General features: G+C 43.1%; 1 protein-coding gene across 1 annotated transcript in view; it reads right to left on the bottom strand.

Moving 5' to 3' along the window:
* LOC149305540 (anion exchange transporter-like) overlaps window positions 1-18,200 on the bottom strand; it is a 44,103-nt gene extending 25,903 nt beyond the window's left edge. Inside the window, exons 1-6 of the mRNA XM_089477560.1 lie at window positions 18,005-18,200; window positions 17,373-17,483; window positions 8,286-8,455; window positions 5,966-6,130; window positions 4,987-5,139; window positions 3,999-4,081 (exon numbers count right to left, since the gene is read on the bottom strand). Of these exons, the coding sequence (XP_089333686.1) occupies window positions 3,999-4,081; window positions 4,987-5,139; window positions 5,966-6,130; window positions 8,286-8,455; window positions 17,373-17,483; window positions 18,005-18,200 (878 nt within the window). The remainder of the gene's footprint in view (window positions 1-3,998; window positions 4,082-4,986; window positions 5,140-5,965; window positions 6,131-8,285; window positions 8,456-17,372; window positions 17,484-18,004) is intronic.
* Window positions 18,201-18,437: the final 237 nt, after the last annotated feature.

Below are 18,437 nucleotides of genomic sequence, written 5' to 3'. Positions count from 1 at the left end.
AAGTAAGGGCCGTGAGAGGTTGTATATGTTTGGAAAAGTCACGGATGAACTTACGATAATAGTTCGCAAATCCCACGGATCTTTGTACACCTTTGCGGTCCGTGGGAGCAGGCCAATGGAGTATGGAAGTGACCTTCCTGGGGTCCATCTGGATACTGTTGGGAGAGAGTATGTACCCCAGAAATTCGATAGTTTGGACTTCGAATACACATTTTTCGAGTTTGGCATAGAGTCCGTTTTGCCTGAGTCGACTGAGAACTTGACACACGTGGTCACGGTGTGTATCCAAGGAAGGTGAAAATATCAATATGTCATCAAGGTATACTATAACAAAATGGTCTAAAACGTCATGAAAAACATCATTGATGAAGTGTTGGAAGGTAGCGGGGGCGTTAGAGAGACCGAAAGGCATCACTCGATATTCAAAATGTCCATAACGGCACCTAAACGCTGTTTTCCATTCGTCCCCCTTCCTTATTCTTACCAAATTGTAAGCTCCACGTAGGTCTATCTTTGTGAAGATCGTAGCTGACCGTACATGTTCCAGTAATTCTGAAATAAGCGGCAATGGTGTCAGGAGCAGGAATCAGAAAGGACAAGTTCAATAGGGAGCAGAGCTCAATATGCAGGCAGAGGCGCTAAGCAGATAAGGCCACCAACGCTGTCAGGAAAAGCCGAGGTACGGTACACAGGCGGGCCACGAGGTACAGGAGGAGCAGACGAGCCAAAGTCAGGACACAAGCCGAGGCACGGTACACGAGCGGGCAACGAGGTACAAAAGGGTCAGGCAAAGCCGTAGTCAAAGGAGAGCCAGGAATCACGAACCGTTTAGTAGATAAGGGTCAGGCAGGAGCGTGGTCAAAGGGAAGCCAGGTAGGTACACGGAGAATTACTAGAAAGGCGCACTCAGGATGTAGCAGGGAAGCACAATAACTGAGCACTGAGCAAAGCTCAGTGCTTGGTTTTAAACTTGCCGCTCGGGGGAAGCTCCGCCCCCGAGCGGGAGGCTACAGCGGCGAGCTCCCGCGAACCTTGTTCGGGGAACAATAAAGTTAATAGAGGGCACGCGCGCGCGCGCGCCTAGCAAAAGCCGGTCGAGTGGAGAGGCCGGTAGGACACCTGCTGGATCCGATGCCCGCGGGTAGCGGGCATCCAGGTAAGAGACCGCATCGGGTCGCCGGACCCCGGCGGGTACCGCATCGGGTCGCCGGACACCGGCGGGTACCGCATCGGGTCGCCAAACCCTGACAAATGGGTACCGATTTTTGACGGTTATGTTATTCAGTTCCCGGTAGTCAATACAGGGGCGAAGACCTCCGTCTTTTTTATGGACAAAAAATATTCCTGCCCCTGCCGGGGATGTAGATGGTCGAATAAAGCCCTTTACAAGATTCTCATCAATATAATCTTTAAGTACAGTCAGCTCGGGCTCCGATAGGGGATAAATTCTGCCAAAAGGTATAGCAGCTCCAGGAAGAAGTTCGATGGGACAATCGTAGGGACGATGAGGGGGTAGTTTATCCGCGCTCTTCTTTTCGAAGACATCTTGAAACTGTTGGTAATATATAGGAAGTTCCTGAGGTGAAGTGATATCTTGAGTCAGACATACTGAGACAGTCTTTAAGCAGGTCTGTATGCAATGTGGAGATTTGAATTGAAAAACGCAGGTCTCCCAGTTAATGGAAGGGTTATGAGTTCTTAGCCAGGGAAGGCCAAGGATGACGGAAGAAATTGGTGAGGGAACCATGTCGAACTGGAGAGTCTCAATGTGGCTGGCTCCAATCTTAACTTTTAACGGGATAGTCTCAGTGATGATGGGCCCGGTCTTGAGCGGACTTCCATCCACCAGTTGGATGGAAAGAGGATGTTTCTTGGGACAAGTGGGAATAGAGAGTCTCCGGACCAGGTCTGTGTCAATAAAGTTGCCGCTGGCCCCGGAGTCCACCATAGCTGATAGGGATACAGATTCTTTATTCCACTGTAGAGACACAGAAAGTGACAAGTGAGACTTAGAACAAGGAGCTTTTTCAGTATAGTTGTACAGGTGACCGGCAGAGTTCTTACCCTTGGGGAAGCGGTTGCGGGATCGGCAGTCTTTAAACAGGTGACCTGACCTGCCACAATACAAACACAGTCCCATGGTTCTGCGTCGTTCCTTCTCTGAAGGTGATAGAGGACCTCTGGCGATGCCTATTTGCATAGGTTCCTCCGGTGGGAGTGATGTTGGGGTTACAGGTACGGTACGACTAGGAGTCCAAAAAGACGTAGCGGCTTGACGTTCTTGGCGTCGTTCTCTAAAACGGCGGTCAATTTGTGTAACCATTTTGATGAAGTCTTCAAGCACAGGAGGAATAGATGTACGTGCCAACTCATCTTTAATGGTATCAGAAAGTCCCCAGCGGAATTGATCATGAAGTGCGGGTTCATTCCATGAGGTTTCTAGAGCTATACGCCGGAATTCTGCAATATAATCCTCTACGGGTCTTCTCCCTTGTCTGAGGGAATGTAGAGAGGCAGTAGCAGAAGAAACTCGGTACGGGTCGTCATAGAGAGTGTCCATAGCTTGACGAAAAGATGACCAGGAATCAAGGAGAGGGCTTTGACTGTGAAGTAAGTGGTGAGCCCATAACTGCGGTTCATCTGACAGAAGAGAGATGACAGTATGGACCTTGACATAATCAGAGGAGTAGGTACGAGGCTTGAGATTGAATAGGATCTGACACGAGGTGATGAAGGTACGATATTTCTTGCGGTCCCCCGAAAATCTCTCTGGTAAGGGAACCTGTCTTTCCTGAGCAGTAGCTCCCTCGAGGATTGGTGCCGGGGGAACCGGTGCTGGTTCCGGAGAAGTATTCTGCTGCATCTGCAGGTGATGAACTTGTTGACGCAACTGGTTGTGATCAGAATGCATCTCCTGGAGAGACTGGTTCATGGAAGCCAGTTGTTGAGAAAGGGCAGAAATGGCGTCTGCTACTCCTGCGGACTCCATGGAGGCTCAGTTATTATGTTAGAAACTCAAGAGGAGTTCCTAAAAACAAATACAGGTGGAGACCGGAAAGCAGGAAGCAGGCTGAGGAACAGGAGCCGGGTCTGGTATACGAGGGGTTAATCTCCTACAAGCCGGGTCTGGTACACAGAGGGTCAATCTCATACGAAGCCGGGTATGGTACACAAAGGGTCAATCTCCTACAAGCCGGGTCTGGTACACAGAGGGTCAATCTCATACGAAGCCGGGTCTGGTACACAGAGGGTCAATCTCATACGAAGCCAGGTCTGGTACACAAAGGGTCAATCTCCTACAAGCCGAATCTGGTACACAAAGGGTCAATCTCATACAAGCTGGGTCTGGTACACAAAGGGTAAATTCAGGAACGAAGGGCGAGAACACACGAACTGCACAGCACAATAACTGAGCACTGAATGAGTCTCAGTGCTCAGTTTTTGAATTACCCGCTCGTGAACGCCACGCCTACGTGCGTGACGTCACTCAGGCGCGTTCCCCGCCGTCCGCGGCAGGGAACGCATAAAGTTTTGTTGTGACGCGCGCGCGCGCGTCTAGTAGCTGGCGTGGAGGAGGCGCCGCGAACGGCGCGGGACCTGCCGGATTGGACGGGCGGGCGTCCCGGTAGGTGCCGAACCCCGGGACCCTTACAGGTGCCTACCGTATATACTCAAAATGATCATAAAATATGTGTTTTGTTTTGTCATATATCATGGTTCATGTTGACAACATTCATAGAAAGCTAATACGGCAGAGACAAAATGTTCTCTTTTGGAAACAGATACATATAACGAGAGACTCCTTTGACATGAATTATAGTTAAAGTCACACATCCCGTTATCTAAACAACATGTATTTGCCAACAATCCTCCGGCTATATTTTGATTTTGTTTTATTATAATTAAAAATAATGATTACACAGTGCAACTACTATTTAGAAAGAAGATATATTCTATTCATAATAATCTGATGCGTCCAAAAAAATAAAAGAAATTACCCTATTGGAAGAAGCCCCACAACTTTTACTCCATAAACATTTTCCATATCTGCAAAATAGCATGCAAGAGATGTTGTGATTATCTGGAAGAAAAGATGAAATTAATAACCAGGGGTATTTATCTGCACATGTGAAACATGTAACACGTCCCCTGCTATCCTTTCGTGTTGCTTTATTATAATAAAACATTATAATTCCCTTTACAAAACACAAGCCTGGATGGTGTACTTAATAGAAATTATTGTAATTTAAACAAATATATATACAGACAGCCCAATGTGTGATGTGGGTTAGGCCTAGCAAAAATAAGTATCTGCTCATGAACTTATTTAGGACAAATGTAGGACTACTCATCTGATGGCGTCCCTACGTACTGGAGCCACTCGTCATACGGCTTTGTATGTGGGACACATGCAAGAACTGGGTGCAGGATGATAAAAGGGGTATGGTAAACACCAAATTAAGCTGGCTATGGTCGTAAATGGACAATGTATTTGTGGGAGTGAGTTGACCTACCATTGAACCACACTCATTTGTCTCAAATTTTGAATTTAAGAATATGATATCAAGACAGGAGCTTAGTCTGATTCTGATGGACTATGTTGCCCCCTAAACCAGTTAAGCATTATTGGAATCTTATTTCAGCATGTCTGGTGTTGGCAATTAGGGGGTCTTCATTACATAGCCTCAAATTGGAAGGTTGGATGCTTACATATAAGAGGATGCTAGAAAGCTTTCCAGTAGAAGTGATAGAACTTGATATAGTGAACAAATTTGAGTACAGGCATACAGTTACCCAGAACATAACACAAGACCCAAAACATTTCTGGAAATTCAGTGTTTCAACATTTAAAAGGTGTGGTCTATTCACTATAGAAAAAACTAGAAGTACTTTGTTTTCTTTGCTCCCCCCCCAAAGTGTATAATACTCAATACCATATTAAAGATCATAAAATGCAAAAAACAAAAAAGCATTTACTAAACTTACCAAAACCAGATCAACTGGAATGATTATTTTGATTTTATTTCTAAATTGTTCATTTAACTCTTTTACCAGAACAAGAATTACAATACAAAGAATAGAAAAAAGCAACACTTTGGTTTGGACCATTTTGATGTTGCTTAATATGTAGCCATAAATCTACAATAAAGAAAAAACAGGCATTAATTATATAACATGGACTGATTTATCTAAAGGCATAACTGGCATTTAATTATTTTAAATACATTATACAATACATAGAATAAGGACTAGCGAGGCCTATGTAATGCTGATGATAGGTAGAAGAGAGTACATTAATTATATATTTATTACAAAGTCATAACCCATAAAGGTCTTAAAGATGATGTTGTTGCAAAAGTTGCCCACAAGTCCCCCAGGGGAACTAAATTGGGGCGATATAAACAATCTCACAGATGGGTGCAATGTATGTCATGTGGCACCTATGAGTTCTCTCAAGTTCCTTCAAAGTTTTAGCCTGGAAATTTAGGGGAAAACAAATAGACCCCTACATTTGAATTAGATCTATAGTAATGTGTATGTGGGGGTAATGCATAGGATAATGTATGATGTAGCATCTGCAATGCATTTCACACATTTTCCAGATGTGTTGTATTGTATATGTGCCTTCACAAGGTAAGACAAACAAACCGGCCACATTTTAGAATTTTGCTCTTGACTACTGTGTGAGCGGCTATAGCTGTTGGCTAGGCTTTCGTGGTGTTCTAGATTGGGTGTACTTTTGCTTTTTCTTGATACTCTTCATATATATACAGATATGTGTGATACAGATGTTAAAATCGGTCAAACAGGATACATTAAACTCATTACAAAGCTGTAGACCAGTATATGCAGCCACAAAGTCAAATACAAAAATCAAAGTCAAATGTAAGGTAAATCATCAATAAAGGGGCAATAAATCTATGTGTTTAAGACTAATCGTAAGCATAAGGTTCATTAAACTTACATAGAACATCCCGAGTGGTCCAGATATATATGGCATCTCCATTCCTAATAGATATTTCACTTGGGATGTCACAACGTGAGTCGCTGCTCCTGTTGTCATTGAGCTAACCACAGGTTCTGATAAGATGCATGTTGCACCCCCCAGACGCAACAAAAACATGGAAATCTCAAAAGAAGAAAAGATATCAAACATTTATTGAAAATTCTACTTTAACAAAACACTTTGTCATTCCTCTTCTTTGTTTTAATAAAGATTTATAGTTTTCTTACTTTTTCTACTGTATTTTTCCCTTTTTATAGTTTATAAATAACATGTTATTCTTTACATGTCAAATTTCCTTGTATGCCCTCGCTAGTAGGGTAGACAGTGGTCACTATTTGTAACAAACTTTACAATGTAGTACAGTTTGCATATCAACCTTTAATGCTTTTAACTCTTCATTGCTTATAATTCCCTTTAAGAAAATGTACAGTCAATGCATGATGTATACCATATTCATGTTACCATCAATAAGATTTTAGAATATGACGTGGCAATGCATGGGGATGTTTATAACTGTTTATAACCATTGATTAGGCTTTGCCCAGCAAAAAATTGTGGTAACCACCAGTACCAACCTTTCCATTGTGTTATGTATCAGTCATTAAGAGCCTGCACTAGTTGTGATTTATCAGCATGTTGACAAAAATACATAATAAAAATATTAGTAAAACTGATGTGTCAGGAAGAACTCAAAACTCAGGTTCCAAAGCTGGGCTACACCCAATCTAAACACAATAAAACACAAAAAAACGATGAAGCTCAGAACTCTGTGAAAGTGGGATGTATTTTGCCAACAGTGGCAGCGTTTCGATCCTACTATGGAATCAAGCCATGAAAAAGATCCCATAGTAGGATAAAAACATTGCCACTGAGCTTTATCATTTTTGGGGGGTTTTATCATCAGGTAAAGACATTTTGATAACAACACACAGTCATCTATTTACGCCCAAGGGCATAATTACGTAATACATTAAATTAATAATATAAGAAGGAGAGAAGAACATAAATAAAGAAAGCTTTTTATGTAAACTTTTTTTTTTATTAAGTTGTTTATTTGTTTTGCGCTGCACTTCTTGGTTTAACACTCATGTTGCATGTTTTGGGTTCACATATATTTTGTGTGGTTCCACAGCTATATTTTTGGTGGTATATAGCTCAGACTTTTGTTTGCTATCTGTGAGTGCTAGTAATCAGACAGACTCTGCATATAGCAAGTATTTCCTGACTCAAGACAAGCAAATGAATACATTTTAATTTTTTGGAATTATTTTTATTATTTGATTATCTGTACAATTTGTGAAAACTATATTTTTATAAAAATATTTGCTTAATTTCTTAGTTTTGTCATATTAACGGACAGTGTATATGTCTTGGTGGGATTTGAAAAGAGAGCAATATACATGTTAGAACGAAGAAGAAGCTAAATGTATTACCTTGTCCTTCAGATTGTGTCTGTGGCCTTCTAAGTGTCCTTTTATCTAATCACAGCATTATCTAAACCCTTACACTTTCACTGCACGTTGGCTTCTGACTTTGCATACACTGCTTTCAGAGGTGTTATTATTTATTAATGACATTCAGAGTAGGAATTGAAAACTCTAATCTTATCTTTTAAATGTAAAAAACATGATTTCTTCTTCTAAAAGTTTAATAATTAATTGCCACATTATTAACTCTTGCAATTTTTCTTACATAAAACCCTGAAACTAAAATATGTCTTTGTTTTGTTTCTGTTTCTATTTATGAATTTAGTTGATAGCTATGTATTTTATTTTCGATTTTTTTCACATTTGGACCTTTCCTCTTTTGTCAAAAGTTGATACCTTTTATTGGGACCATTGGATGCAATGAATCTAAAGGGGAACAATGTAAGGAAAATTGCTATATCCTTATTGGCCAAAGAGATGATGGAGTCTTGAGGTGATTGGGTCAACATAAAAAAAAATGTAAGACTCAAGTTTTCAGGGTCTTAGAGGTATTTCTTCTTTCCATCTGAATACCTCCAGGGTCCTGGAAGGCAGAGGCTTCTGAAAGTGGGATATAAAATGGAATTTGGTTTCTGGGTGGACGCAGATGAAGTCAGGTCTAGCGCAGCACCATCCTTAAATACATCATTGCCCAGAATGTTTTAAATAATTGCTTTTTTATTGCTGACAAAAATAGGTGGTTTGGGAACCTGTAGTATTTGTGCCTAAGGATGTATGGGATATAATATATTTATTAGATGAACATGGATGTTTTATCAACTAAAGATCCATATATCTGAGAAGTTACCTACTTGGATTATGCCCGCTAGAAATGTAACAGCTGCAGCAACTCCTATCCTCTGCATTTCAAAGTCAGATAAACCCAGAACTCCTAACGTGCCATTAGTGGCGCTCTCATTGTTTGAAGACACGAGCCGCTCAACTGCACCCGCTGATATTAAGGAAGTGATCGCAAATGTTCCTGTAATGCAAACATATTGCCAAACTTACAAACTGATCATAACTAATAAATGCGTATATATATATATATATATATATTGTAACAAGGTGCGGGGTGTTGTCGTGGAAGGGGTATACATTCCCCCTCGATTTTGCAGGGTTTTCTACGACATATAGGGCAGGCTGGTTCTCCACCCCGCAGTTTACATGCACCTGGACTGACACGGGTTCCAGGCCGGTAGTTTAAGCTGACTCCAATGCACTGGTCAGCTGCAAGTAATTAGCTGCACTGACTGCAATATAACCTGACCTGTTGGACAGAGGGAAAAAGAGAGAGTTTGTTTGGAAGCAGCAGAGCTTGCTATGCACAAAAGAGACCATCAAAGAGGTTGGTGGGATTATGTTTTGTTTTAGTTTAGACCCTTAGTAGTGAGGGAGTTATATGTTAGTAAGCGCTCAGACGAGCTAGGCTTTTGTTTGTAGCGAATTTGTGTTCTATGTAATCCTGTAAATATCTTCATACGTGGACTACAAATAAATCGTGGGTGATTACCTAACTGAGATGTGGCGTTAATACCCTAGAGGACCGTGCTGTTTGGTACCCTGTGTGGGTGCAGGATCACAATATGGTGGAGAATGCGGGCACAGCACATTAAAGGTCTGTGGGTATGCAAAGTCTCTGCCAGGCTGCATATTGAAGATTGTTTGTGAATTGGTGGGATACCCAATTAGTACAGTACCTTCATACTAGTCATCTGCCTTGGTGTTATGATGGAAGAGCTGGTGAAGGCTTTGGTACAGGCGATTGCTGTACAGCAGGAGACAAATCGTTTACTGGCTGCACAAGTTGAACACCTGAGAGAAGCCCAGCATGAGGACAGAGCTGTCCTTGCTAATGTTTTGCAGAAAGTGCTATCGCCCTCTGCAGGGAGCCCCACTGTGGATAAGGGGCCCCGTATTCGAGCAACTGATTTCCTGCATAAGATGTCAGAGGCAGATGATGTGGAAGCTTATCTCACTACTTTTGAGAGGGTTGCTACCAGAGAAAACTGGCCGGCAAGCCAGTGGGCGGGGTTACTAGCTCCTTGTCTAAGTGGGGAACCCCAGAAAGCCTATGAAGATTTACCTGATGACCAAGCCCAGGACTATGCACAACTCAGAACAGAAATTCTAACACGTATAGGCATAACCCCTGCCCTTAGAGCCCAAAGGTTTCATAAGTGGGCTTATGACATGGGTAAACCTACACGGACCCAGATGTATGAGTTGCTGAGGCTTGCTCAGAAATGGCTGAAACCCGAGATCAACTCTGCTGCTAAAATAATGGAGATGGTGGTCATGGATCGCTTTCTCAGGAATGTGCCTACAGAACTGCGACAATGGGTCAGCCAAGGGGACCCGAAGGATCCAGAGGAGATGATGTGTCTGGTTGAGAGGTATTTGACTGTTAAGGAGCTGCATAGTACTTCTGCACAGCCAAAGTCCGGATCCCTTAACAACCGGACAAGCGTGAAAACCCGGAGCAAAGGACAAAACCCTGTACCCCGCATGGGACAATATGACTATGGTGGTAACAGGCACCCAAGATTCCCATTACGGCCACAAGAGCAGACTGAGGAACACATAAGATGCTTCAAATGTCACGAGCTGGGACATTTTGCGCGTAATTGTCCAGGGGGGTGAAGAACCCATGCAGTGTGATGTAGGAGCCAGGGCCCTACACAAGACTGCGTTGACTTGTTCAAAAATGTGTGTGGTTACTATTGCGGTTGATACAACTTATTTAAGACCAGTGAGGGTGGAAGGGAAGAGTGTACAAGCATTACTCGATTCTGGGAGTGAAGTTACCTTGATAAAAAGTGCTCTGCTTCAGCCAGAGACAGTAGATACCAGGCAGCTTCTTGATATTGTGTGTATACATGGTGACACCCACTCATACCCCACGGCAGAGGTTGATATTGTCACGGATGTAGGAAAGGTCAAATGGCAGGTAGGGGTGGTACCCCTATTGCCCTACGATGTAGTATTAGGGAGGGACTTCCCCCATTTCTGCAACATAACAGGAAAACCCTCAGTTCCTCAGGTAACGGGCTCTGAGGAAACCCATGAGGTAGAAGGAATGGATGTTTTTCCTTTCTCCAGTATTGATTGGGAGCCAGGCGATGAACAAGAGTCACCAGTAGTGTGCCTGGGTAATGAAGTAGAACCTCCCCATAATGAGGCCCCCTTAGCACAAGTAGAGTTTCAGGATCTGGGAGTCCACCCTGGAAATTTCTGAGTTGCCCAATGGGAGGATACAACCCTGGCAGCGGCTAGAGAGAATGTGCAAGTAATGGAGGATACCATTGTAAACCCTGACAAGCACCTGAGTTCTCCTTATTTCAAAGTAAAACATAACCTGCTTTACCGGGTAGAGAAGAAAGGGGAAGAGGAGATGGAACAGTTGCTGGTCCCACAATCGTATAGACACACGGTGTTAAAGCTGGCCCATAGCCATGTGCTAGGTGGGCACCTGGGATTTGAGAAGACCAGAGAGAGAGTTCTGATCCAGTTTTATTGGCCAGGTATATACGCTGCAATAGAGAGGTATTGCAAATCATGCCCTGAATGTCAATTAAAAGCACCGCACAAAGGTTTCCGCAGCCCACTGGTACCCCTTCCTGTTATCGAGGTCCCTTTCGAACGAATCGCAATGGACCTGATAGGGCCTCTGCTTAAGTCAGCTAGGGGACATCAATACATTTTAGTTGTTGTTGATTATGCCATGCGTTATCCTGAGGCAGTTCCCCTACGGAATGCCTCCTCTAAGAGTATTGCAAGGGAGTTAATGATGATGTTCAGCAGGACGGGTATACCAAAAGAGGTTCTCACAGACCAGGGAACTCCTTTTATGTCCAGGATTATGACCGAGCTATGTAAGCTGCTCAAAATTAAACAGCTAAAAACCTCAGTATACCATCCTCAAACGGACGGACTGGTAGAGAGGTTTAATAAAACCTTAAAGGCCATGCTACGCAAAGTGGTAGACAAAGACGGTAAGAACTGGGATTATCTCTTACTGTATCTTATGTTTTCTATTAGAGAAGTCCCACAAGCTTCCACTGGGTTTTCACCCTTCGAATTATTATATGGCAGGCACCCCAGAGGTATTTTAGATGTTGCCAAGGAAACATGGGAACAAGAGCATACCCCTCACCGTAGTGTTATAGAACATGTAGCTCAAATCCAGGAGCGTATGGAAGCTATAATGCCCATAGTGAAGGAGAACATGGAAAAAGCCCAGAGGGCTCAACAAGTCAGTTATAACTGGAATGCAAGGCTTCGGATCTTCAAACCGGAGGACAGGGTATTGCTTCTTATCCCTACAGTTGAAAGCAAGTTCCTAGCCAGCTGGCAAGGGCCATATGACATTATAGAGCGTGTCAGTGAGGTTAATTATAAAGTAAGACAGCCGGGTAGGAGGAAGGCAGAACAGATCTACCATGTGAATTTATTGAAGCCATGGGTAGAGCGAGAGGTCTTCACCATGACCAAAGGGCAACCCACTCACGCTTGTGGGAAAGAACCTGAGGTGTACATTGCTGACACTCTTGCTTCTCATCAGAAACAGGAAGTCAGAGAGTTTGTGTTAAAAAATAGAGATGTGTTTTCCCCAGTACCAGGAAAAACACACATAATAAAACATGATATTATCACCGAACCCGGAAAGAAAATCAATCTGAAGCCATACAGAATACCCGAGGCTAGACGTGAAGCGGTTAGTGCAGAGGTAAAAAAGATGCTAAAACTAGGGGTGATTGAAGTGTCACAAAGCGAGTGGAGTAACCCGATTGTGTTGGTGCCGAAACCAAATGGAGAGATACGCTTCTGTAATGACTTCCGTAAATTAAACAATATCTCCAAGTTTGATGCCTATCCTATGCCTCGGGTGGATGAGCTCATAGAGAGGTTGGGTAAAGCCAGGTATCTGAGTACATTGGACTTGACCAAAGGATATTGGCAGGTTCCCTTAACAGAGAGAGCAAAGGAAAAGACCACTTTTTCTACCCCTGAGGGGTTGTTCCAATACAATGTGTTACCGTTCGGTTTGCATGGTGCCCCAGCCACCTTCCAGCGTATGATGGATGGGATACTTAGGCCCCATAGAGAGTATGCAGCTGCCTATCTGGACGATGTAGTGATTCACAGTGCGGACTGGGAAACACATCTGATGAAGGCTCAGGCGGTAGTGGATAGTATACGGGCTGCCGGTTTGACTGCCAACCCCGCTAAGTGCTCTTTAGGCTTAGAAGAGGCTAAATATCTGGGTTATACCATAGGGCGGGGGCTCCTTAAACCACAACAGAGCAAGGTAGCAGCCATCTCCAATTGGCCACGTCCTGTAACAAAGAAACAAGTAAGGGCATTCTTGGGCTTAACTGGCTATTATCGCAGGTTCATCCCTGACTTTGCCACCATTACTGCTCCGTTGACTGAGCTCACAAAAGCTAAAGGCCCGGTTATGGTTAAGTGGACCCCAGAAGCAGAACATGCCTTTCAGGTCTTGAAAGAGGCCTTGTGTTCTGACCCCGTATTGGTAGCTCCGGATTTTTCTAAGCAATTCATTGTACAGACCGATGCAACAGATGTTGGCCTGGGCGCGGTTCTTTCTCAAGCACATGATGGAGAGGAACATCCAGTCATGTATCTAAGTCGGAAGTTAAATCCTCATGAACAGAGGTACTCGGTGGTTGAGAAAGAATGCCTGGCTATTAAATGGGCACTAGAGTCCTTAAGGTATTATCTGTTGGGTCGAAGGTTTACACTGATTACTGACCATGCACCTTTAACCTGGATGAGGCAGAACAAGGAAAGGAATGCCAGGGTTACCAGGTGGTTCCTTAGTCTCCAGCCATTCCAGTTTACTATGGTGCACAGGGCTGGTACTGCCCAGGGTAATGTGGATGGCCTCTCCCGAGTTCACTGTTTGTGGTCCAAGGTCACTCGCCCCGATGGGTCTGAGCTGGGGGGAGGATATGTAACAAGGTGCGGGGTGTTGTCGTGGAAGGGGTATACATTCCCCCTCGATTTTGCAGGGTTTTCTATGACATATAGGGCAGGCTGGTGCTCCACCCCGCAGTTTACATGCACCTGGACTGACACGGGTTCCAGGCCAGGAGTTTAAGCTGACTCCAATGCACTGGTCAGCTGCAAGTAATTAGCTGCACTGACTGCAATATAACCTGACCTGTTGGACAGAGGGAAAAAGAGAGAGTTTGTTTGGAAGCAGCAGAGCTTGCTATGCACAAAAGAGACCATCAAAGAGGTTGGTGGGATTATGTTATGTTTTAGTTTAGACCCTGTCATAAATCAACTCACCCTCTCCCCGGTTCCAGCGTCGGCAGGTCTCGGCGTCGGGTTTCCTCTCAGCCTCTGCTCGCTGACACAGACACGAGCAGAGGCTGCGTGCAGGCACGCCCCCTCCACTGCCGGCAGAGAGCAGCAGGGAGGAGGACGCGGTCCCAGGTTGCTATGGAGACGCGTCCACTCCCTGCTACTGCTGATAGACGCCGGCAACGTAGGAGTTGTGTACTCTTAGTATGATGTCATTTTGGCGCCAAATTCAAATTATAAAAGCCCCTTCCACTGAGAGATCATTGCTCAAGTATCAAGCTATTACTGCCTCTGTACCTAAGCGTTCCTGATTGATCCTACTAGTGTACCAGACCCTTCCTTCTGATTTTTGACCTACGTTCCTTGCTGCCTGCCTCGACCATTGCGTGTGACCTGACCTTGTTTTTGGATTATCGTTTCTGTACCTCGCCACGGACTTTGTGGTTGCCATCTGCTATTAGGAACCATCTACCTTTTCGGCTCACGGGTCAGCCGTGATAGACCCTTAGTAGTGAGGGAGTTATATGTTAGTAAGCGCTCAGACGAGCTAGGCTTTAGTTTGTAGCAAATCTGTGTTCTATGTAATCCTGTAAATATCTTCATACGTGGACTACAAATAAATCGTGGGTGATTACCTAACTGAGATGTGGCGTTAATACCCTAGAGGACCGTGCTGTTTGGTACCCTGTGTGGGTGCAGGATCACAATATATATATATATATATATATATATATATATATATATATATATATATCCTTATCATTTACTGGTAAAATGCAAAATGAGGTAGCTCTGTTCATCCATCCTAACATAGCCAATAAGTTTTGGTACCCAGCCTCCATAACCAAGGCCAACATAAAAAAAAGAATGTACTGGAAAATGACAAGGAAAAGTAATTCTTCAGTTTCCATGTTATTCACAGTAGCATGCAGAAGGAAACATAACAGATCTCATAGTAGGATATCAAATTAAACTACTGTCCTTATTACAGGCCACATCCAATCTACAATCCCTGGAAAATGTATGGTGGTGCTCCAGACAGCATCTTTGCAAATTTGCTTGATGGCATATACTGTATTATATTACATTACATTTTCCATAGCATTGTTACAATCAGTGGAATAATTTAATATCACACACAATGACAAACTGGTACAAAAGGCATACGGGGCAGTTAGACCATACACAGTCCATGACATAGACACACTCGCTGTACAGTGTATGTAACAAAAAGCAACTGTGTCACCAAAACACCGTCATGAGACCAAAACAAAATAGCATCTAAATCGGATGTGGATAGAATAGGGGGCTCATTCATAAAACCAAAACCTCTCATTTTTATTATGTTTATATATTTTTTGCCAACTTTATTAGGGTGAGAAGCGCAGACAGTTTTTGTTTTGTGTATACATTGTACAGCCAATGCACTGTATTTGCAGCATGCTCACACCTGTTTGGTAGGCCTCGTATTATACATTTGTATTATTTGAGCCTGAGACTAGCTTAGCGCACCAACATTTTTCTTTTCCCTACTTACACTGCTTCATGCCACAATTCCATTAGTTAGACTCCTTAGCACCGAAACACACTGTCATAGCAGTGTAATTGAGAAAGAAATTACAGTTCAAATGAAAATGGCCAGCCCTGACTTCTACTCCTGGTGATACTGATTTTTGAAAATGAAGGGTAGGAGAGCCTCTGTAATGCAAAGAAGGTCCTTACACACTTTCTGAATGACAGCCAGTGTTGTGATTCCACATAACTTAACACAGACCGCAGAGGAGCTCAAAAGCCATCTTTCTTTTGACCCAACCCAGTGACCTAAGAAGAAGAGAAGGGTCAGGGATCAAGAGACACCCGTGAGAATCAGTAAGATAAACATAAAATGGATGTAGAAGGATGTATGCTCACCTGCCAGGGACAGACAAAAAAAAGTGAGGGTATGGGAAAGGAGTTTAAAAAAGTGTTTGCAATCCTACATGGATATGTGAATCTCCTTCTATATGTTACCAGAAATGACATGGAAAAAAATATTTTGATGCTTTCACATATTTTATTTTCAGTTTTGGTTTACTGGATACCAGTATGTAAGGTATGAGGAGTTCTACCACCTTGAAGGTCTCCTATCATTGGGTTGAGGTCCTTTAGCACATGTCTCCAGTATGGCTGCAATGGTTTGTAATGCCTCAGGGGAACACTGATCTATCAGAATACCTGGGAACTCTCCGTATTCGACCCGGAGATTACCGGGTGAGCACTGCTTCTCTGGTTCTCTTGGTCAAGACCCGAATTCTCCGGGTTTGCGGGAGCGGGGTCTTGACACGCCCCACTCCCCGCCCATTTTTCATTTAAATGGGGGTGGTTCCCACTGCCGTCAGCGGGAACTCCCACAACGTCAGCGGGAACTCCCCCAACGTCAGCGGGAACTCCCCCAACGTCAGCGGGAACTCCCCCAACGTCAGCGGGAACTCCCCCAACGTCAGCAGGACCGCCCACTGATGTCGGCAGGACCATCCACTGACGTCGGCGGGACTGCCCGCTGATGTCAGTGTGCAGTCCTGGCCGAGTCCCGCAAGGGAAGGCTCTGGGTATCCGGAGCCCAGAAGTTCCCAGGTATGTCTATCAGCAGTCAGCATTGTGTCTGTAACAGGGACTGGAGTTTCCTCTCTGGGTGGACATGAGAAACCATCTGCAGATGTGTTTTTTAAAAGGGGCTGTGTGCATTGTTTTTAGTACACCCATTTAGTTGAATGGCTCCTTGGCAAATACACTACCAGATATCACTGGGTCCATGCCACCCACTTCAGAGGCGCCTGCGAATACGCTCCTTGGAGCACCACGGCCCAGTGCCAGGAGACTGACAAGGTGCAGGACACCATGTAATTTGCACACAAGAACAGACAGTAAGTTCAGGAAGACATATACGGTTAATACATAGAGGAGGAATTTAGAGATCTAGCTTTCTAAGCTTCCTATAACTGGGGTTATGCATCACAATGATTAAAGTGTAAGATGTGGAGCAGGAGAATGCACTTGGTTTCCACAGTTTGCTTTTATCATTTTGCACTTGAATCGTGTTTTATGGGTAAACACAAATGGGCTTTGTGTGCAAATACGTCTGTAAAAGGCATGTGTGCTTAAGCTAGAGTGTAAACAATTCCTTAATTCCAAGATTACATTGCATCTTTCACAAAAGGAGTTACACACCAACGATCTTACATGACCTCTGCCACTAAAAAAGTGTTGTGTATAAAGGACGATTGTGGCAGAGTTAAAAAAAATAATAAAGTAATAGAAATTGCATTTGAAGAAGGGTACATGAAACAGAGCAGTTCACAGACTTGCGATGACTGTCGGGCATCTGGGCATAAGCAAAGAGCAGCAATTTTCTTGCCTCTAGTCTCTTTTTAGGGTTACTTTAGCAGTGACCCACTATACTTTTAGCATGGTAGCCAAATAAACAGGCTAACGTGATGGATTGCTGACATAGCACATTCAGAACTCAGAATATAAGGAGGTTAGTATTGTTTTATGGCTATTTCTTTAAGCTAAGGTTTACCCCTTACCTGTTGAAACATGATGGCTCGTACCAAAAATGGCATAAATTAATGGTGGAAAAAGGGAACTATACAGACCAAAGACTGGGTGAACTGATGACATAATAGCAAAGGCCAGACCTGTAAACAGAATATATAAATTATAACATATGGTATATGATCAGCAGTGAATTATATATAATATTGTCCATCTTTATCAGCTGGTATGAAGTATGTATAGCGCAATAGGCTACCTTAAGTATTCTGTGTATATTACTTGCAATACCTCTTGTAGCCACTAGACATGCTTTGTATTTACATTTTCAGTATATGGTATATGTTACATTTTGATAATTAAACAATACTGTTATATTCTATGGCACTTCTTTTGAATATATATGAAACATTATAAAACCTCTTTTGAGAGTCTAAGGAGAAAGACTGCAACTCCTGATTCTACTTTGAAGGGATTAATATTAAAGTATTTACTGCATCTGTCTACATGTACAACACTAGTTAATGCTTACAAACGAAGTGCATATTTAAATAAGCCAGGTCACATTAGCATTCTAATTTGAAATTAATATTTCGTAATATTAAGTCATTTCAATTCTAATAAACGATGTTATAATATAAGAAAATGATTAGAGCAGTTCCATTACCTTGTGCCACTTGTTGGACGGTCAGCATTAACCCTGATATAAAATCTGAAAACAGGTTGTCCTGTAAGCTGTAACTGGGAGCCCAGTTTAAAATGGGAATTTTCTGGAGACACCATCGTCTAACATCTGCAGATCCAATGCTGGAGATTCGTTCCCAGGACAGTGTACAATATTTTGATATATGTGATCCTGGCATATTATCTTTTTTTGCCAAAGCACAGCTAAGCGGTATACCTCTGTGCACTGGAGTGAGGTTCAGTGAGTCATGGCAATGCTTACAAACCTTATAACATGATACTAGCTAATTTGCATTGGCAGGACTTCCTGGAAAGCTGCCCTGAATGTTTTTTATACCCGTCCTTGGTATATTTATGAGATCAGTCTACATAAAGACAAAACACGCTTATTGGATGTTTAGAATTTTTGCTTGTAA

The sequence above is a fragment of the Sceloporus occidentalis genome, unplaced genomic scaffold, assembly GCF_023333645.1.
Source record: "Sceloporus occidentalis isolate IW3139 unplaced genomic scaffold, rSceOcc1.0.p SCAF_11, whole genome shotgun sequence".
Classification (NCBI taxonomy): Eukaryota; Metazoa; Chordata; class Lepidosauria; order Squamata; family Phrynosomatidae; genus Sceloporus; species Sceloporus occidentalis.
The sequence above is the reverse complement of the archived record's forward strand: the minus strand, read 5'-3'. Positions and strand labels throughout refer to the sequence as shown.